The 21,732-nt window shown below is 49.7% G+C and overlaps 1 protein-coding gene across 1 annotated transcript in view; it reads right to left on the bottom strand.

The window, feature by feature from the left end:
- LOC132832227 (phosphatidylinositol-3-phosphatase SAC1-like) overlaps positions 1-20,888 on the bottom strand; it is a 72,328-nt gene extending 51,440 nt beyond the window's left edge. The window contains exon 1 of the mRNA XM_060850035.1: positions 20,838-20,888. Within this exon, the coding sequence (XP_060706018.1) occupies positions 20,838-20,869 (32 nt within the window). The 5' untranslated portion in view covers positions 20,870-20,888. The remainder of the gene's footprint in view (positions 1-20,837) is intronic.
- Between the last annotated feature and the right edge of the window lie 844 nt (positions 20,889-21,732).

Here is a 21,732-nt window from a genome sequence, read left to right as displayed (position 1 = left end):
ATGTGCACTCATGGACTTTAATCTCAATGTAACTCCATTCTTGAAGGGATTTCAGATCATCCATGGACAACAAAGAGGAAATGAAGAAGTCGAGAATGCAGGAAGCACACATATACAAAGCAATCCCTCCTAATACTACTCTTTGGGAAAGTTTATTGACTGTCTTTTCAAAGAGGTTTCAATCAACACTGAGGCATATGGCTGCTGAGTGTCAGTATGAGACCCCCCAGCCGCATGTAGTTTCCCCGCCAGTAGATCTGTTGACATGGTCCCACATTCAGGAGTCTGGTGTTATCCTCTCACTGCATGGTAACTTGCCTACAATCACTTGTTAGAGACAAAAAAAAAACTGTAGATGCTGGAATCCAAGGTAGACAAGCAGGATGCTGGGAAAACTCAGTACACCAGGCAGCATTGGGTGGTGGAGAAGTCGGTGTTTTGGGTGTATACTTTCTTCAGGACTGGGGTGGGTTACACCCGAAATGTCAACTGCTCCACCTCTTGACGCTGCCTGCTTTGCTGTGTTCCCCAACCTCTTAAGAGTACACAATCCTTTATTCGAAATCCAAAATATTTTTCGTGGAGTGTGGAGCATCATTTTGGTGTGCAAACAGGTGACCCAATTCCACACCCCCTTGACCCACGTCACTCAGATGTGACGTGGCAGCCTGGCCCAGCACTGGCAGGCATCAAGTGTGTCTCAGCGCTCGTTCGTTCTAGTCACACGTGCATCTGCTGTTAGGTTTTTTTTATTTCATTGTGAAAACGTCATTTATTCCAAAATCCGAAAAATTCCGATTTCTGACAAAAAACTTGCCCCAAGGATTTCGGATAAAGAAATCCTTGTGTACCTGTACTTGCAATCACTCTGTGGCATCCATCATTCAATAACGCTCAGGTCAATTCCTCTTTCTGTTGTACACAGTGTTGGCTAATAGAGACCCTGAGAGCTTTTCTGCTCTGATCAAACCGAGTACTGACATTTATTTTCTGGACATAACTTCTTAAGAATTGTTTCTGTTCTTGCATTCCAAGTACCTTTTTATTTGTCTTATAGTTTACATATAAAATTTTAGTACTCCCGAACACCTACACCTTTTCTGTTCTTCTACACATCTTTGCATATTGCCCTTATTTCTTAAGCCTCAGGAAAGAGATCAGAATGCAGCAATTTATGATATTTTTCTTCTTGCTACAAGCTTGAGATTTTTCTCGCAAATACATCTTTGATTTGAGTTGCTTAGAGTATTGGCACCTCCTCAGATACAGTGAAAAGTATTGCTTTGTGGCTATCCAGGCAACTCATACCATATGTAAGTACACCAGGGTAACAGAACAGAAGGCAGAATATATTGTTACAGCTACAAAGAAGGTGCAGAGAAAGATCAACTCTAACATGTGTGAGGTTTGTTCAAAAGTCTGAGAGCAAAGAAGAAGCTGTTCTTGAATCAGTTGGTGCATGTTTTCAAACTTTTGTATCTTCCGCCTGTGGAAAAGGATGCTTTGCAATATTATTCTGGCCGTCTTCTGCCTTCTTCTAATATCTGTGTCCTATCTGCCACTTTCAGCTAAATAGATAAATTTACCTACTTGCTTCAGTGTGACACTGTTCACTTCTATCAGGTCAGTAAAAGCCTAGTAACTGTCAATTTCCCTGGATTTAAGCCACATGGCTAGAAAAGATATGTGAGGTGTTGCCAGGGTGACAAGTAGCAGTGTCAGGTTCACCCAACGAGAGACTGTACACAAACAGGCCACAACATTTAGTGGGCGGCACAGTGGCAAGCACTGATGCCTCACAGCGCCAGAGACCTGGGTTCAATTCCCGACTCAGGCGACTGACTGTGTGGAGTTTGCACATTCTCCCCGTGTCTGTGGGGGTTTCCTCCGGGTGCTCCTGTTTCCTCCCACAGTCCAAAGATGTGCAGGTCAGGTGAATTGGCCAGGCTAAATTGCCCATAGTGTTAGGTGAAGGGGTAAGTGTAGGGGTATGGGTGGGTTGCACTTCGGCGGGTCAGTGTGGACTCGTTGGGCCGAAGGGCCTGTTTCCACACTGCAGGTAATCTAAAAAAAAATTTAACATGCAACACAACCAACCCACAGATAGAAAGGCAGTGCAGTGATTTATAAGGTAGTGCAGGGGAACAGAACATTGAGCAGGAGGGGTTGTGGAATGGGAGCAAATGGAAACGCTGAAGGAGTTAGACCCAGACGATGAGAGTATCATCTGCTCCGTCAGCAAATATAAAAACACAAGGAGCACTTGAGGACTGTCAGACATACAAGGTTAGCCAACGTGGAAGAATGAGAAACGGAAGGACTGGGAGATGAATAAAATATTGAAAGTTTATACTGTAGGTGTAAAATTAAGCGAAGCCTGGCAAAAACAGATAACATCAAAATGTGTGACTCTTCAAAATATAAACATCTTACACATAACCTGCAACCATCTGCCAACCTTTGCTGTCAAGGATCAGAAAGGAACTGATCAAAGGGAGCTACGGTGTTAGAAAATGCACCATTCCTAATTGTGCTGTGCCTTTACTGACCCTAAACTGACTGCAGCAGTTTAAAACAGCACTCACTCCCACATTCTACCAGGCAACTAAGGATGGGCAACAAATACTGGCCCAACTAGTGGTGCCCACATCATCTTATGAATAAGCGATCTCTTTAAAAAAAAAAGATGGAAACTCAACTACTAAATTTATCCCAACAGAGTGTTCTACTAAAACTTAAAAAATAATGTTCAGGCAAATTCTGAGAGATCAAAGACACAGGGCTCGAACTAAAAAACATCAATAATATCCCCGCAGAATCATTTCCTTCTCAGATGCTGCATTGTAAAGATAAACTTGGATGCCTTTAAAATAGCTTTAATCAGCCAGATTGTGATCACAAGCTGCTTAACTGTGATTTAATACTGAATAATATTTGTTCTAGGCAAGTGGTGAATGATTGGTGTATAACACACATCCATAGTGACTAAACTGAGTGCCTCCAGGACGACAATGTGCAGACAACCAAAACCAATGATAATAATTTTCACTTAAGTATCCAGATAATTGGGTTGTTGGAAATACAAGAGCTACTTTTACCTTCAAGGGAGAACAATTTTACACAATCCCCATCAACAGAAACACCTGAGATTCACACAAGCATCAGTCAGACATAAGCTACCAAGTATTTTTCAGACACACATTCCGACACACTCTCAGATACCAAACTTTCTACAAATTCAGAAATCACACAGCGACAGGACAAACAATAGCACAGTGCATCCAAATCCATTCCTTTGGTCATTTGAGTTACATCAAAATGTTAAAAGGAACAGATTTTTAAAAAAATCAATGGCAGCGGGGAATCAAGCAAAGCTACCCAATAAGACCAAGCCTCTTAATCAACAAAAGAACTTCATGCCTATCTGAGTAGCAATCATAATAATTAGCACGAGCCATCTGACAAGTCAATATCCTATCCAAGTCACCCTTCCTTGGCATTTCAAGGAAATAAATGCAACGCTAATGTTCCAACTAATTTATAAGTAATTACTGGATGTATAAGCCATTGCCATTGTTATTGAATTCTGACCTGGGTCTTTGGGGTCTTCAAATGTTAATTGTTTACATATTTATCGAAAAGGTTCATATAAAACCTTGCACAATATCAAGATGGCTCAAAGCACATTCCAGTCCCTGTTGCAAGGTAATAGACTGGGCAACCAATTTATGCACAGCAATATCCCACACACAGCAACATGACAACGACCACAGGGTCTGTTGTTGAGAAGTTGAGAGAGAGAGAATAATGAGGCAGGATACAAATCCTTTTCTCTTTGAAGTAAAAGATGTGGGAATCAGTGGATCTTCCTGAAGGGACAGACAGGCCTCGACTTAAAAGTCTCATCTGAGAGACTGCGCCTCTACTAGCACAGCAGTCCACTGGTGTGTCAGCCTGAAATTTTGTGCTTAAATCTCCAGAACCATGCACACACACATATGCAATCAAAGGATTTATATCTTCTTAAAGTATTTAAGATAATAGATCCCAAAATGATGGTGCAGCGAAAATTGTAAATTACAACACCTGGGGGACCCGCACCAGCTGCACTGTTTTTACAGTGCTGCTTATTTTGAAAAAGGTCATTAGATCCACCGTGAAAACACTTCAAGAGCCAGCTGAGATTACGATCAGTACATAATTAGCTGCAAACCTTAAAAACTAAAGTTTGGAAGCACAAATTACAAAACTGAAGCACCAACAATAGGACTAGTGAAAGCTGCTGTCCCTTGCTACATTCACAACAAAAATATGACCAACCCTTTTGAAAGGTGCAGCATATTGAAGGCTGCTGCAGCCTGGAACTTGCGTGAGCTGCTTGAATAATTTACAATTTTGACCAGTGAATAGGTGCTTCAACTTTTGGGAGTGGTTGTTGATTCAGGTTCCATTGAATGCTACTATTACTAAACTAATGATAAACCACTCCCTGTTAGGGATTAGGCACAGAAGTCATGATTCCTGATGAAGGGCTTTTGCCCAAAATGTCGATTGCCCTGCTCCCCGAATGCTGCCTGACCTGCTGTGCTTTTCCAGCATCACTCTAACCTTGACAGCAGTAATCACTCACAACTGGGCAGTAAGTGATTTGCACCCCTGCCTCTTTTAAGAGTCATTACGTTTACAGAAGCAATGGGCAGGGGTAGGTATATACCGCAGAGAAAGAGGTATAACTGGGGGAAAGGCAATTATGATGCAATTAGGCAAGATTTAGGATGCATAGGATGGGGAAGAAAACTGCAGGGGATGGGCACACTTGAAATGTGCAGTTCCTGCGGGTCCTGGATAAGTATACACCTGTCAGGCAGGGAGGTAATTGTCAAGAGAGGGAGCCATGGTTTACTAAAGAAGTTGAAGCACTTGTCATGAAGAAGGAGGAAGGTTATGTGAGGATGAGGCGTGAAGGCTCTGTTAGGGGGATTGAGAGTTATAAGTTAGCCAGAATAGATCGAAAGAGAGGGCTAAGAAGAGCCAGGAGAGGACAAGAGAAGTTGTTGGTAGGTAGGATCAAGGAAAACCCTAGGACCTTCTATTGGTATATCAGGAATAAAAGAATGACTAGAGTAAGATTAGGGCCAATCAAAGATAGTAGTGGGAAGTTGTATGTGGAATCTGAGGACAGAGAGGAAGTGCTTAATGAATACTTTTCATCAGTATTCACACTGGAAAAATGCAATGTTAGTAAGAATACGGGATACAGGCTCCAAGATTAGGTGGAATTGAGGAGGTTTTAGCAATTTTGGAAGATCTGAAAATAGTCAAGACCAGACGGGATTTATCCTCAAATTCTCTGGGAATACAGGGAGGAAATTGCAAAGCATTTGGCTTCGATCTTTGTCATCATTGTCGACAGTAGTGCCAGAAGACTGGCAGATAGCAAATGTTCTCTTGTTTAAGGGGAATTGGGACAACCCAGGTAATCATAAGCTAGTGAGCCTTACCTCAGTTGTAGGTAAGGTATTGGAAAAGGTTATAAGAGATAGGATTTATAATCATCTGGAAAGGAATAAGTTGATTAGGGACAGTCAACATGGTTTTGTGAAGGGTAGGTCATGCCTCACTAACTTTACTGACTTCTTTGGGAAAGGTAGCAAAACAGGTAGATGAAGGTAAAGCGATTGATGTGTTGTATGTGGACATCAGTAAGGCATTTGATAAGGTTCCACACAGTAGGCTATTGCATAAAATACAGAGTTTCAGGATTGAAGGTGATTTAGCGGTTTGGATCAGAAATTGGCTAACTGAAAGAAGACAGAGGGTAGTGGTTGATGGAAAATGTTCATCCTGGAGCTCAGTTCCCAGTGGTGTGCTGCAAGGATCTGTTCTGGAGCCACTGTTGTTTGTCATTTTTATAAATGATTTGGATGTGGGCGTAGAAGGATGGGTTAGTAAATTTGCGGATGACACTAAGGTAGGCAGAGTTGTGGATAGTGCCGAAGGATGTTGTGGGTTACAGAGGGACAGAGATAAGATGCGGAGCTGGGCTGAGAAGTGGCAAATGGAGTTTAATGCAGAAAAAAGTGAGATGGTTCACTTCGGAAAAAATAACAGGAATGCAGAGTACTGGGCTAATGGTAAAATTCATGGCAGTGTAGGTGAATAAAGAGATCTGTGTCCAGGTGCATAAATCCCTGAAAGTGGTCACCCAGGTTGATAAGGTCGTTAAGAAGGCAGACGATGTGTTGGTACTTATTGGTAGGGGGATTGAGTTTCGGAACCACGGGGTCATGCTTCAGCTGTACAAGACACTGGTAAGGCTGCACCTAGAATATTGTATGCAGTTCTGGTCACCTCATTATCGGGAGGATGTGGAAGCTTTGGAAAGGGGTCCGAGGAGGTTTACCAGGAGGTCTTACGAGGAAAGCTGAAGGAACAGAGACTGTTTTCATTGGAGAGAAGAAGGTTGAGAGGTGTCTTAATCGAGACATGTAAGATAATCAGGGATTTAGACAGGGTGGACAGTGAGCCTTTTTCCTCGGATGGTGAAGGCTAACACGAGGGGACATAGCTTTAAATTGAGGGGTGATAGATTTAGGAAAGATATTGGGGTAGTTTCTTCAGTCAGAGAGTAGTAGGGACTGTGGAACGGTCTGTCTGCAACAGGAGTAGACTCGCCGAAGTTAAGGGCATTTAAATGGACATTGGGCATACATATGGATAACAATGGAATGCTGTAGGTTAGATGGGCATCAGATTATTTTCACAGGTTGGCGCAACACTGAGGGCTGAAGGGCCTCTACTGTGCTGTAATGTTCTATGTTCAATTATATCACAGAAAGAGGCCATTTGGCCTATTGCTTTCCATATAGATTTGTAGCTCATACCATTTGGTCCTTGTAGTCCCTCAAAGTTTATTACCTTCAAGGGTCTATCCAATTTCCTTCAGAAATTATTCATTGTCTCCACTTCCACCCCCTTCTAGGTTGTGTTCCAGGTGATTGTGTAAAACAATTTCTCACATCCTCACCTACATGTCTTTATCTCTCACTCAACTTTCAATCTGTGACCCTGGTCCTCATGATCATGACTCATGGGAGCAGGTTTTCTTTAATGGGTATATTTTCTTTCATGACTGATTTTTAGGCTACCTTTTTATAACCTCAGTTTTGTTTAAGCAAAGTATCACCTCCCCAATATCATCACTGCTTACAAGCACAGGATCTCAGAGTTGAGTCTTATACTCAGTACATAAGCAGCAAGCTCAACTTGTCAAGATGAGGGGACTGTCTTAACAAGGCGAAAGAGAATAGGCCCGACCCATATCCCATGGAGTTTAAAACAGCGAGAAGTAATCGTACTGAAACGTAACATCTAAAGAGGGCAGCTACTGAGAGGTTGCTTCCCCGGACTGAAGGAGGAGAGGGGTCAATATTAGATTGAGATTACTCCAAACTTTTTTACTCAGAGGCATGCGGAACTTTGGAATTATTTACTCCAAGAGTGGATCCTCAATCATTGAATATATTTGAGAGAGAGATAAATAGGTGTGGGACTTTATACAAGGAAAGTGTTTTTGAGGTACATCAGCCTGAGCATGAAGTTTGAGCTTAAGCTCTTCATCTGGAATGTCCACATCCACATTCTTGATGAAGGAATTATGCTCGAAACATCAACTCTCCTATTCATCGGATGCTGCCTGACTGGCTGTGCTTTTCCAGAACCACACTTTTTGACTCTGGCCTCCAGCATCCGCAGTCCTCACATTCTCCTGGAAGGACTGAATGACCTTTCCATCTCTTTTTTTGAAATGCTGTTATGGACAGTCCAACTATCAGAATGTCAAGTTGCTGTACTCTAAAATAGCTGAGGCCCACGGTTGAAATGTATTATTTATGAGAGCAGATGATTGTTAAGTTGCCCACATGGGTATCAGGTTACTTTATTTTCATTTCATTGTCTGTTTGCGAGCAGCATTAATGGCAAATGTGTAACCCAGTATCAAATTCATGTTTACCAGGAATTGAATGGGTATTTTAGACATAAAATTAATCTACTTTTCCATTAGAACATTTCATTTCAGGATGTCAAAGTTAATGGTGTACTGATAGTGTAACTTATGATCAATCTATCCAGACAGATTTCCACCCCATGTTTACACCAGATTCGTTCTCCACAATGTCTGAAAAGCTTCCGAGATGGAAACCACAGCCACGAGGAATTGGAGTTAATCAAGTCTTATGGAAGATTTTGAGAACCACAAAGATCTGTGATGTTGCTCTTTTCTAAAACATTCTCACAAGGGACCTGAGCGTTGCTGGCCGGCCAGCATTTATTGCCTGTCCTTGACTTCCCTTGAGGTGGTGATGAGCTACCTACTAGAACCATTGCAGTCTGTACTAAAGGTAGGTGCATAATCTCCTTAGGGAAGGAATGCAAAGATTTTGACCCGGTGAAGGAATGGTGATGTTTCCAAGTCAGAACGGTGAGTCAACTTGCAGGTGGTTGTTTTCCTTGTCCTTCTCGATGGACGTGATCGTGGGTTTAGAGGGTGAAGATCTTTGGTAAATTTCTACACTGCGTCATGCAGATAGTAAACACGTGCTTCAGAGTCCTCTTACTGCAGCACATCACTCAACAACTCTGTGAATCACCAACGATGCAAACTCCAAATTCCAACAGCAAGGTGACAGAATCAATCAAAACACAGATTTGCTTTGCTCTGTGAACACGGGAATTAACTGGGAGCAGAGGTGGACAACTCAGCCATTCGGTAAGATCATTGTTGACCTGTTTGGAACTTCAACTCCATATTCCCATCTGGTCATCATATCATCACCATCGGCTGTCCCTTGCAGATAAGGATGACTCGCCTCTGCTCTCGGTGCATCTATGAGGGGCTGTACAGATTGATGTGGCTTCTGCATGTTCTGTTACACTTGGGGCAGGTGGTGGTCATGGGAAGGGATGGGTGGGGTGTTGGTGTGCTCTTTACTCTGTTTTCTCCTGGCTTCCGCATCTTCCCGATGGCAAGTCTAGAGGTACTCGGTGCCTTCCCAGATGCTCCTCCACTTCGGACGGTTTCTGGCCACTGATTCCCAGGTGTTTGTGGGAATGCCACACTTCCCCAGTGAGGCCTTGAGGGTATCCCTGAAGTGCTTCCTCTGGCCACCTGAGGATCACCTACCGTTTCGAAGCTGGGAGGAGAGCATCTACTTGGGGAGTGTCTTGTCAGTCCTGGGGATGATGTGCCCAGCTCATCGCAGTTGATCCAAGGCGGCGATGCTGGGAATGTTGGCCTGGTCAGGGACGCTGGTGTTGGGGCCTCTTTCTTCCCAGTGGATTCATGGGATTATAAGTGACCTCTAGTTTTCCCTTTCTACCAAAAGGGGATGTACCCCTCCCCATCTGATCTGTCAAGTCTCCTCAGGATCTTTTTAAATTATAATCAAATCACGTGTTATTCCTGAGGTCTAGTGGATATACAACCCTACATGGGGGACCCTCTAGTGTAACATCCCTAACATTGGATCAGGAAGCTCAGGTTCCAGTCCCACCTGCTCCAGAGTTGTAGAATAATAAACTCTGAACAGGTTGATTAGAAACAATAGGTTTAATTTAAAATAAAGGTTTTGAGCCTAACCTGTCCAACCTTTCCTCATAAGACAGCCCACCCATTGTAGGCACGAATCCAATAAACATTCTCTGAACTGCTGCCAACACATTTGAATCCTTCCTTAAATAAGACTACCAATATTGTACACAATACTCCAGATGTGGTCTCGCCAGTATCCTGTATAACTGAAGCATAACTTTCTAACCATAATGAAAGGAATGAGAGAATTAAGAGTCAGAACAGAAAATATTTAAACTGAGCTGCCCAAGGATGTAGCAGCTTTTGTAGAGATTAGTGGCAACACTTGCTGTGTTTCAGTCCTGCTTCCACCACCCTGAAATCCTCACAGCCTCTCCACTTCCTTTAAGAACCATCTCAGTACCCACCTCTTCGTCTGTGCTACTGAGTTTTCATCCTCCCCTCCCGTTCACTCTCCATAGTTTCAGTTCAAATCTATAGAAAATGAATACTGTTTCTGCAGGAGTCCTGCAGAAAGGCTCACTGCAGAGCTCTCAATTTCAATTAGGTTAAAACAATAAGCAGGAAATCAAAGCGGATATTCAGGCAACTCATTTGATCATTTCGTCCTGTCTAGCACTGCGGCAAGACCCAGAACTGACTGCTTTCCTCAGTTGAAAAATCGATGTTTCAGAAACATTCCTGACGAAGAGCTTTTGCCCAAAACATCGGTTTTTCCTGCTCCTCAGATGCTGTCTGACCTGCTGTGCTTTTCCAGCACTACTCTAATCTTGACACTAATCTCCAGTATCTGCAGTCCCCACTTCTGCCTGCTTTCCTCAGCTGTGCAATGAAGTAGAGAGCAGAGAGATTGAAACACAAAAGCACATTTGTGACACCACAGTTAGCATCAAATATTGCTAGAGATAATTCATTTTCATTCATTATAGAGACCAGCAATGAAGCTAGTTCAGTATCAAAACATTGTCAAAGTGCACAACTGTTTTACATAAGCAAACCCCATGGTGATGCCAAAGTTGATGTTGCAAAGAAGTGGCCTTGAAACAGGGAGAGTAATCAATGAAAATTCCAGGAGTCCAACCTATGGGCTGAACAAAGTTCTCCCTAATAACGGAGTCAGGATTGATCTATTTCCAGTATCACTGGTGAATTATTCAATAGCTGCTTCTCAAATGTAGTTTGTGCCTCACATCATCCAACTCAAGCAATCCTGGCGCATTGATTTCATCAAATTTTGGCTCAAATGATCAAATGTGACAGACGTTTAACAAAGTGACAGTATCATGTAATTTCACAATAGTTCTCACTCCATACTGAAGTAACCACACAAATGCATTTGTTGACAGACATCACATTTAAACATCGCTGCTTAGGCAAAAAACAATGCCATTTTACTCCACACCAGCACGAGTGTCAGACAAGATTCAGTCGAGTCACTTTCCTTTTAAAAAGATTTGCATTAACATAGCACTTATCACAATCTCAAGATATTGCAAAGTGCTCTACAAACAATGAAATATTTTTGAAGCCTGCAGACAGGTATAACGTAGGATACACAGCCACTCGATTTACACACAGCAAGCATCCATGAAACAACCGAATAACAATCAAATAATATTCTGATTGAAAATTAGATTTCTGGAATAAATGATGTCGGGTCAACAGCGAATTCCCATCCACATCAGACCTCTTTGAAATGGACTTCAGGATCTTTTCTCTCCTTTTGAGGAGGCAGACTCCAATTAATCTCTCATTTAAAAGATGACACCTCAATCAGATCAGCAATCCCTTAGTCTCACTCAGGAAAGTCAGCCTTAACCTTTGTATTCACATCTCCACAGAGGTCTCACAGTCGCTATCCCAGAACAAGCAAACTAGCCAGTCATCCAAAGTGGCAAAATCTGATATGATCTTTTCATGGCCTGCTCCTGCTCCTAATGAATTAATGAAACCACATAAATAAACAAACAGGTATCAGCAATGAGAATGAAACATCTTAATCAACTGATATACGTCCACGTATACTGACAGTGGTATAGATTTCCACTGGTTTAACTTGCAATCAACTCCAAAATATCTTAATACAGTCCTCATGCTGTTTATATGCAGCTTTCTGAATTTGGAGGCTTGTACATTCCAAAATTGGAACCAGCAAATAACATCAAAGAATGTAATTTAATGAAGTCTATTCTATCACCGTAACTATTATGCATAAATCATTCAGGAACAGGCACACAGCATGAGATGATGGGAGCAACATTAGATATCATAAAGAGCATTTCTTCCAGTACTGATCCTGACAAAAGTGTAGAACGATAAGTGCGCACAGTCTGGACCATCACATTATCTTTATGCATGTAAAATAAAATTGCAGTTAGAATGTTTTATTCACACCCATGCAGAATACTCATTTTTGAAAGTGAGTTGACGGGGACAACAATGATGAAGGTTTGGTGACAGTGCCTAATACTCATGGACCCAGATTGACTGAGGCAGACAAACTGAACCGCAACCAATACCAAGATAACACCACCATCTGGACTTAAACTCTGTAATCAATACTCTCAGGCCTGAAACCTTGTATTTGCATTGATATCCATAGGTGTAACATTGCCAGAACTAATATCATTTCACATAAGTAGGAGCAATGACCTTGACCAGTCTAAATTTTCTGTGGACATTTATGAAATTGCAGAGGTTGATTTGGGTACAATCATATTCAACTGTAAAGCTGTCGGTTACATAAGAACTCACCTTTCCTACATTAACCTAAATTTCAATAGGAAAGAGCAGCCTTTTGCAAATCCTTCCTGATCAGATTATTATACTAATAGCCATTTGCACAATACATCAGGGCACCATGCTTAAACAATTCAACTTACTACAATCATGAGCAACTTCACAAGTGCACGTAACATGTTATATTTATTCTTGCAAAGCAACTTGGAAATAGTGGCTCATTCAAACCATCAAGCCTGCTTCAACATTCAATTATATAATAGACAGTGTGCATCTTAAGTCCATTTGTCATCCTTTGGTGGGTAACACCATTAATTTCCTGAAAAAAAAGACCTCATGAAGCTCAGTCTTTTCTGGCCTCATCTCTGATGTTTCTGGAGGAACAGTGTTCCAGATTTAGATGAGCAGGATTTGTGAAAAACTACTTGCTGATTAGATGATCTAATCCACTTGGAGGGATTTCCCAACTTGAGGAAATAGACCCTCACATTCAGCCTATCAAATCCAGGGATCATCTTTAATACCGCATTTTAGTAACATCTTTTATGCTACAGACAATACAAAACAAGGACATTCAACTTGCCTTGATAAGTTAACCCTTACAAAGGCTGGGATGAATCTGCACTGGAAGACAGTGAGGTCTGCAGGTGCTGGAGATTAGAGTTAAGTGTGTATTGCTGGAAAAGCACATCAGATCAGACAGCATCCAAGAAGCAGGAAAATTGATGTTTTGGGCTGGAGCCCTTCATCAGAAATATCGAGTCCTGATTCATGTTGAGAATGTGTTCCTTTTCCAGCAACACACACTCAACATGAATTTGCAATGCACTAAAAACAACATATCCACATCATGAGGAGCATGGTCTGGGAGGTGAACATGGCTTAAAATCAATCATTCAAAAATGGACTGAAGCTCATAGCTGGTGGAATATAGATATGCTGTTTTTCTGGATGATTAACCCAAAGAATGCAGATTCAAACCCCACTCTGGCAGTTTCAGAGTGACTGCAATACTGTTCCAAACAGTGCATCAAAATCTCAGCAGGCCTGGCAGCATCTGTAAGGAGAGAAAAGAGCTGATGTTTCAAGTCTGATGTTGTCAAGCTGTGACAAAGGGTCAGTTAGACTCAAAATTAGATTACTTACAGTGTGGAAACAGGCCCTTCGGCCCAAGTCCACACCGACCCACCAAAGCGCAACCCACCCATACCCCTACATTTACCCCTTACCTAACACTACGGGCAATTTAGCATGGCCAATTCACCTGACCCGCACATCTTTGGACTGTGGGAGGAAACCGGAGCACCCGGAGGAAACCCACGCAGACACGGGGAGAACGTGCAAACTCCACACAGTCAGTCGCCTGAGTCGGGAATTGAACCCAGGTCCCTGGCGCTGTGAGGCAGCAGTGCTAACCACTGTGCCACCGTGCCGCCCAAAACATCAGCTCTTTTCTCTCCTTACAGATGCTGCCAGACCTGCTGAGATTTTCCAGCATTTTCTCTTTTTGTTTTCAGATTCCAGCATCCGCAGTAATTTGCTTTTATCCAGTGCATCAATATCATTTAGAGACGAAAATCCATCATCCAAGTTCCAGTTTGATCAATAGGTTACCCCAGTACCCACACTAACTTAATAAAATAAAACGAAGAAATGTGGATGCTGGAAATCTGAGACAAAAACAGAACATGCTGGAGAAACTCAGCAGGTCTGGCAGCAACTGCCAAGAATAGAGTTACCATTTCAAGTCCAATGACCATTCTCCAAAAAACTGTATCCGATGCTTCACTACTCCCAGAACTAGCTGAGCAAGTCACTCAGTTGTATCAAGAAGGTGACTCACTGCCTTTGAGCAGTGAGCGGTCGGCCAAGCCCACGTTCCAAGAATATTTTTTTTAAAAAGAGTTGATTCTACATTGAGGTAATTTTTCTCATTCTTGCATGGATTGTGGGCATTGTGTTCTGGGTCTGGAGTCACATGTAGGCAGATTTGCACTCTGAACGCATTGACACAGCGACCCTTAGCTCTTAACTCCAGATTTAGACGGAATTTCAGCAACTGCTATGGTGGGATTTAATCCCATGTCCCCAGAACACTCATGCGGGTCTCTGGTTTACTAGCTCAGCGAGATGACCATAATGCCATTGCCACCTCTCGTGTGAGCGAAATAACCAGCACTAATGAGAGAAAATATTCTGTGCTGCTCTCCCATCAGAGGATTTTATCTGGGATTTTGTTTCTTAAGAAACCTAAAGGCTACAAAACTAGGTAAGTCATGCACAGTGCCTGTGAAACTGAACATGCAACCTTGATTCAGGTGTTTGCTCTCACAAGTTTCAAAGCTAAATTCAATAAATCTGTGGCCTGATTCAGAAAGCAATGCCAACAATGTAACTGTCATTGTAAGGAAAAGTTCAACTGACTCACCAGCAACCTGGTCCACCGGTCACTCAACTCTTAAATGCTACCAAATCAGTATTGTCTACACCCAAAAACAAATTTTAAAATAACTTATCAAGGGCGAAACTGGAGTATATCCAATTAACCATCATCAGCCTCATTTTATTAGGGATTTCAAATCTAAAGATTAATACACCTTGCAGTTCTTTCACTTTTTATCTGAAGGGGAACTTATAGCAGACATGACGACACCTTGTGTAACATCATCATTATTTATCATAAAATGAACAAGACTTTGGCACCTTCATTGAGGCAATCCAAAACACTTCCACATCCCAGCCTGCATAAACATGCTACCCTGGTGATAACTACCAATTCTGTCTTCCAACCACTCCATGCACTCCAGTTGCCCATTAAGCATCTTACTTTTAAACTTTGCATTCTTGCTTTCAAACTCATCTATGCCCTCGAGTAAAAAGTGAGGTCTGCAGATGCTGGAGATCAGAGCTGAAAATGTGTTGCTGGTTAAAGCACAGCAGGTCAGGCAGCATCCAAGGAACAGGAAATTCAATGTTTCGGGCCAGAGCCCTTCATCAGGAATGAGAAGGGCTCTGGCCCGAAACGTCGAATTTCCTGTCCCTTGGATGCTGCCTGACCTGCTGTGCTTTAACCAGCAACACATTTTCAGCTCATCTATGCCCTCACCTTCATTATCTCTAAATCTCCCCAATCCTATAATTCTGAAATATCAAAACTCTTCTAATCCTGGCCCCTGAAGTAGATGCGATTTTAATTGTTATACTACTGGGATCATGCTTTCAATTGCCCGAGTCCTGATCTTTGGAATCCTGGCCCTAAATCTTTCCAATTCTATTTATTGATTTGAGAGGGGGAAAGAGAGAGAAAGAGGACCAGCTTCCGTCTCTCTCTCACCCTCAGTTGGGGGAACACTCCCCCTTCTCTCTCCCTCAATTAGGGGTTCACCCCCTGCCATCAGTTGGGGAAATCACCCCTCTCTCACACTCTCTCGATTGGGGGATCACCCCACTCCTGGCCTAAACCTGGGACTTGGTCTCTTGCTCTAGAAACAAACAAACTACAAACAGCATTCCATGCAACCCCCCCCCCCCCCCGTCTCTCATCTCTGCCCCCTCACGCACACCCCTCCCTGGTTGAGGCTCTCAGCCTTCCATCTAATCCACCATAACCTCACCCCAGCACCACCCCCCACCACCCCGGCCAGGTGTTGTCTCCCCCCCCCACCACCCCGGTGTTCTCTCTTCCCCCCCGCCCGGGTGTTGTCTCCCCCCCCCCGGGTGTTGTCTCTCTCTCCCCCCCCCGGGTGTTGTCTCTCTCTCTCACTCCCCCCCCCCCGGGTGTTGTCTCTCTCCCCCCCCCCCCCCCCGGGTGTTGTCTCTCTCTCTCACTCCCCCCCCCCGGGTGTTGTCTCTCTCTCTCTCCCCCCCCCCCCCCGGGTGTTGTCTCTCTCTCCCCCCCCCCCCGGGTGTTGTCTCTCTCTCTCACTCCCCCCCCCCCCCCCGGGTGTTGTCTCTCTCTCTCACTCTCACTCCCCCCCCCCCCCCCGGGTGTTGTCTCTCTCTCCCCCCCCCCCCGGGTGTTGTCTCTCTCTCCCCCCCCCCCCCCCCCGGGTGTTGTCTCTCTCTCCCCCCCCCCCCCGGGTGTTGTCTCTCTCTCCCCCCCCCCCGGGTGTTGTCTCTCCCCCCTCCCCCCCCCGGGTGTTGTCTCTCCCCTCCCTCCCCCCGGGTGTTGTCTCTCTCCCCCCCCCTCCCCCCGGGTGTTGTCTCTCTCTCTCACTCCCCCCGGGTGTTGTCTCTCCCCTCCCTCCCCCCGGGTGTTGTCTCTCTCCCTCCCCTCCCCCCGGGTGTTGTCTCTCTCTCTCTCTCCCCCCCCCCCCCGGGTGTTGTCTCTCTCTCCCCCCCCCGGGTGTTGTCTCTCTCTCTCACTCCCCCCCCCCCCGGGTGTTGTCTCTCTCTCTCACTCTCACTCCCCCCCCCCGGGTGTTGTCTCTCTCTCCCCCCCCCCCCCGGGTGTTGTCTCTCCCCCCTCCCCCCCCCGGGTGTTGTCTCTCCCCTCCCTCCCCCCGGGTGTTGTCTCTCTCCCCCCCCTCCCCCCGGGTGTTGTCTCTCTCCCCCCCCTCCCCCCGGGTGTTGTCTCTCTCCCCCCCCTCCCCCCGGGTGTTGTCTCTCTCTCTCACTCCCCCCGGGTGTTGTCTCTCTCCCCCTCACTCCCCCCGGGTGTTGTCTCTCTCCCCCCCTCCCCCCGGGTGTTGTCTCTCACTCCCCCCCTCCCCCCGGGTGTTGTCTCTCTCCCCCCCCTCCCCCCGGGTGTTGTCTCTCACTCCCCCCCCTCCCCCCGGGTGTTGTCTCTCACTCCCCCCCTCCCCCCGGGTGTTGTCTCTCACTCCCCCCCCCTCCCCCCGGGTGTTGTCTCTCACTCCCCCCCCCCCCCCGGGTGTTGTCTCTCTCCCCCCCCTCCCCCCGGGTGTTGTCTCTCTCCCCCGGGTGTTGTCTCTCTCCCCCCCCCTCCCCCCGGGTGTTGTCTCTCTCCCCCCCCCCCCTCCCCCCGGGTGTTGTCTCTCTCCCCCCCCCCCCTCCCCCCGGGTGTTGTCTCTCTCCCCCCCCCCTCCCCCCGGGTGTTGTCTCTCTCCCCGGGTGTTGTCTCTCTCCCCCCCCCCCTCCCCCCGGGTGTTGTCTCTCTCCCCCCCCCCCCTCCCCCCGGGTGTTGTCTCTCTCCCCCCCCCCCTCCCCCCGGGTGTTGTCTCTCTCCCCCCCCCCCCTCCCCCCGGGTGTTGTCTCTCTCCCCCCCCCCCCTCCCCCCGGGTGTTGTCTCTCTCCCCCCCCCCCCCCCCCCCCGTCTCTCATCTCTGCCCCCTCACGCACACCCCTCCCTGGTTGAGGCTCTCAGCCTTCCATCTAATCCACCATAACCTCACCCCAGCACCACCCCCACCACCCCGGCCAGGTGTTGTCTCCCCCCCCCACCACCCCGGTGTTCTCTCTTCCCCCCCGCCCGGGTGTTGTCTCCCCCCCCCCGGGTGTTGTCTCTCTCTCCCCCCCCCCGGGTGTTGTCTCTCTCTCTCACTCCCCCCCCCCCGGGTGTTGTCTCTCTCCCCCCCCCCCCCCCCCCCCGGGTGTTGTCTCTCTCTCTCACTCCCCCCCCCCGGGTGTTGTCTCTCTCTCTCTCCCCCCCCCCCCGGGTGTTGTCTCTCTCTCCCCCCCCCCCCGGGTGTTGTCTCTCTCTCTCACTCCCCCCCCCCCCCCCCCGGGTGTTGTCTCTCTCTCTCACTCTCACTCCCCCCCCCCCCCCGGGTGTTGTCTCTCTCTCCCCCCCCCCCCCCCGGGTGTTGTCTCTCTCTCCCCCCCCCCCCCCCCGGGTGTTGTCTCTCTCTCCCCCCCCCCCCCCGGGTGTTGTCTCTCTCTCCCCCCCCCCCGGGTGTTGTCTCTCCCCCCTCCCCCCCCCGGGTGTTGTCTCTCCCCTCCCTCCCCCCGGGTGTTGTCTCTCTCCCCCCCCCTCCCCCCGGGTGTTGTCTCTCTCTCTCACTCCCCCCGGGTGTTGTCTCTCCCCTCCCTCCCCCCGGGTGTTGTCTCTCTCCCTCCCCTCCCCCCGGGTGTTGTCTCTCTCTCTCTCTCCCCCCCCCCCCGGGTGTTGTCTCTCTCTCCCCCCCCCGGGTGTTGTCTCTCTCTCTCACTCCCCCCCCCCCCGGGTGTTGTCTCTCTCTCTCACTCTCACTCCCCCCCCCCCCCGGGTGTTGTCTCTCTCTCCCCCCCCCCCCCGGGTGTTGTCTCTCCCCCCTCCCCCCCCCGGGTGTTGTCTCTCCCCTCCCTCCCCCCGGGTGTTGTCTCTCTCCCCCCCCCCTCCCCCCGGGTGTTGTCTCTCTCCCCCCCCTCCCCCCGGGTGTTGTCTCTCTCCCCCCCCCCTCCCCCCGGGTGTTGTCTCTCTCTCTCACTCCCCCCGGGTGTTGTCTCTCTCCCCTCACTCCCCCCGGGTGTTGTCTCTCTCCCCCCCTCCCCCCGGGTGTTGTCTCTCACTCCCCCCCCCCTCCCCCCGGGTGTTGTCTCTCTCCCCCCCTCCCCCCGGGTGTTGTCTCTCACTCCCCCCCTCCCCCCGGGTGTTGTCTCTCACTCCCCCCCTCCCCCCGGGTGTTGTCTCTCACTCCCCCCCTCCCCCCGGGTGTTGTCTCTCACTCCCCCCCCCCCCCCCGGGTGTTGTCTCTCTCCCCCCCCTCCCCCCGGGTGTTGTCTCTCTCCCCCGGGTGTTGTCTCTCTCCCCCCCCCTCCCCCCGGGTGTTGTCTCTCTCCCCCCCCCCCCCCCCCCGGGTGTTGTCTCTCTCCCCCCCCCCCCTCCCCCCGGGTGTTGTCTCTCTCCCCCCCCCCCTCCCCCCGGGTGTTGTCTCTCTCCCCGGGTGTTGTCTCTCTCCCCCCCCCCCTCCCCCCGGGTGTTGTCTCTCTCCCCCCCCCCCCCTCCCCCCGGGTGTTGTCTCTCTCCCCCCCCCCCCTCCCCCCGGGTGTTGTCTCTCTCCCCCCCCCCCTCCCCCCGGGTGTTGTCTCTCTCCCCCCCCCCCTCCCCCCCGGGTGTTGTCTCTCTCCCCCCCCCCCCTCCCCCCGGGTGTTGTCTCTCTCCCCCCCCCCTCCCCCCGGGTGTTGTCTCTCTCCCCCCCCCCCTCCCCCCGGGTGTTGTCTCTCTCCCCCCCCCCCTCCCCCCGGGTGTTGTCTCTCTCCCCCGGGTGTTGTCTCTCTCCCCCCCCCTCCCCCCGGGTGTTGTCTCTCTCCCCCCCCCCCCCTCCCCCCGGGTGTTGTCTCTCTCCCCCCCCCCCCCCCCCCCGGGTGTTGTCTCTCTCCCCGGGTGTTGTCTCTCTCCCCCCCCCCCCCCCCCGGGTGTTGTCTCTCTCCCCCCCCCCCCCCCCTCCCCCCGGGTGTTGTCTCTCTCCCCCCCCCTCCCCCCGGGTGTTGTCTCTCTCCCCCCCCCTCCCCCCGGGTGTTGTCTCTCTCCCCCCCCCCCCTCCCCCCGGGTGTTGTCTCTCTCCCCCCCCCCCCCCCTCCCCCCGGGTGTTGTCTCTCTCCCCCCCCCCCCCCCCCCGGGTGTTGTCTCTCTCCCCCGGGTGTTGTCTCTCTCCCCCCCCCTCCCCCCGGGTGTTGTCTCTCTCCCCCCCCCCCTCCCCCCGGGTGTTGTCTCTCTCCCCCCCCCCCTCCCCCCGGGTGTTGTCTCTCTCCCCGGGTGTTGTCTCTCTCCCCCCCCCCCCCCCCCCGGGTGTTGTCTCTCTCCCCCCCCCCTCCCCCCTCCCCCCGGGTGTTGTCTCTCTCCCCCCCCCTCCCCCCGGGTGTTGTCTCTCTCCCCCCCCCCCCTCCCCCCGGGTGTTGTCTCTCTCCCCCCCCCCCCCTCCCCCCGGGTGTTGTCTCTCTCCCCCGGGTGTTGTCTCTCTCCCCCCCCCTCCCCCCGGGTGTTGTCTCTCTCCCCCCCCCCCCTCCCCCCGGGTGTTGTCTCTCTCCCCCCCCCCCTCCCCCCGGGTGTTGTCTCTCTCCCCGGGTGTTGTCTCTCTCCCCCCCCCCCCTCCCCCCGGGTGTTGTCTCTCTCCCCCCCCCCCCCCTCCCCCCTCCCCCCGGGTGTTGTCTCTCTCCCCCCCCCCCCCTCCCCCCTCCCCCCGGGTGTTGTCTCTCTCCCCCCCCCGCCCCCCGGGTGTTGTCTCTCTCCCCCCCCTCCCCCCGGGTGTTGTCTCTCTCCCCCCTCTCCCCCCCCTCCCCCCGGGTGTTGTCTCTCTCCCCCCTCTCCCCCCCCTCCCCCCCCGGGTGTTGTCTCTCTCCCCCCTCTCCCCCCGGGTGTTGTCTCTCTCCCCCCGGGTGTTGTCTCTCTCCCCCCGGGTGTTGTCTCTCCCCCTCCCCCCGGGTGTTGTCTCTCTCCCCCCCCTCCCCCCGGGTGTTGTCTCTCTCCCCCCGGGTGTTGTCTCTCTCCCCCCCCCCCCCCCCCCCGGGTGTTGTCTCTCTCCCCCCCCCCTCCCCCCGGGTGTTGTCTCTCTCCCCCCGGGTGTTGTCTCTCTCCCCCCCCCTCCCCCCGGGTGTTGTCTCTCCCCCCTCCCCCCGGGACACTCACAGTTTCAGATTCTCATACGCGGCCGCCGCCATCTTCCCGCCACCGCCGGCCTGACCTCTGAACTCCCCGCGTTGACGTCAGCGTCGACCCCTGACCCGGGCCCGGGGACCGGAAGTTCCGCTCTGGGAGTGGGGCTGAGTTGTTGTTGTACCCTCCCCTCCCCCCTCAGTGTTTTGGGGGGAATTACTGCAACTTTTCCCCCATGCTTCACCCTGTGTGTTTGTGGGTGTATTTCTGGATGTTTAATGCCTCTGTTTATGGGGGTGTGGTCGCCTCTGGCTCAGCATTTGACCCAGAGGTCAGTTAAAGGTCAATTAGTCACTTTGTGGGGAATTAAAGTTGGTTTGTGTTGTTCCCTTGTGGGAATAATCTCAGGATCAGGGGATCCTCACAATTCAGACAGAGGTAAATAGGAATTTCCTCACTCAGGGGAGTGAATCTGGAATTCTTTACAGCACAGACTGGGTCACAAACTTTATTTGTCCATTTTGTGGGACATGGGCTGGGCCCAACATTTATTGCCCGTCCCTAGCTGCCCCTTGAGAAGGTGGGGGTGAGCTGCCTTCTTGAACCGCTGCTGTCCTCCTGCTGTGGGTTGACCCACGATGCCCTCATTGAGGGTATTCCAGGATTCTGACCCAGCAACACTGAAGGAACGGCGATATATTTCCAGGTCAGGATGGTGAGTGGCCGGGAGGAGAACTTGCAGGGGGTTGTGTTCCCATGTATTCGCTGCCCTTGTCCTTCTAGATGGAAGTGGTTTGGGGTTTGGAAGTTGCTGTCCAAGGTGAATTTCTGAAATGCATCTTGTAGATGGCACACACTGCAGCGACTGAGTGTCGGTGGTGGAGGATGTGGTGTGTTTAAGGCTGAGGTAAACAGATTTTAAATCAAT

Source organism: Hemiscyllium ocellatum, chromosome 34 (assembly GCF_020745735.1).
Source record: "Hemiscyllium ocellatum isolate sHemOce1 chromosome 34, sHemOce1.pat.X.cur, whole genome shotgun sequence".
NCBI classification, from domain to species: domain Eukaryota; kingdom Metazoa; phylum Chordata; class Chondrichthyes; order Orectolobiformes; family Hemiscylliidae; genus Hemiscyllium; species Hemiscyllium ocellatum.
The sequence above is the reverse complement of the archived record's forward strand: the minus strand, read 5'-3'. Positions and strand labels throughout refer to the sequence as shown.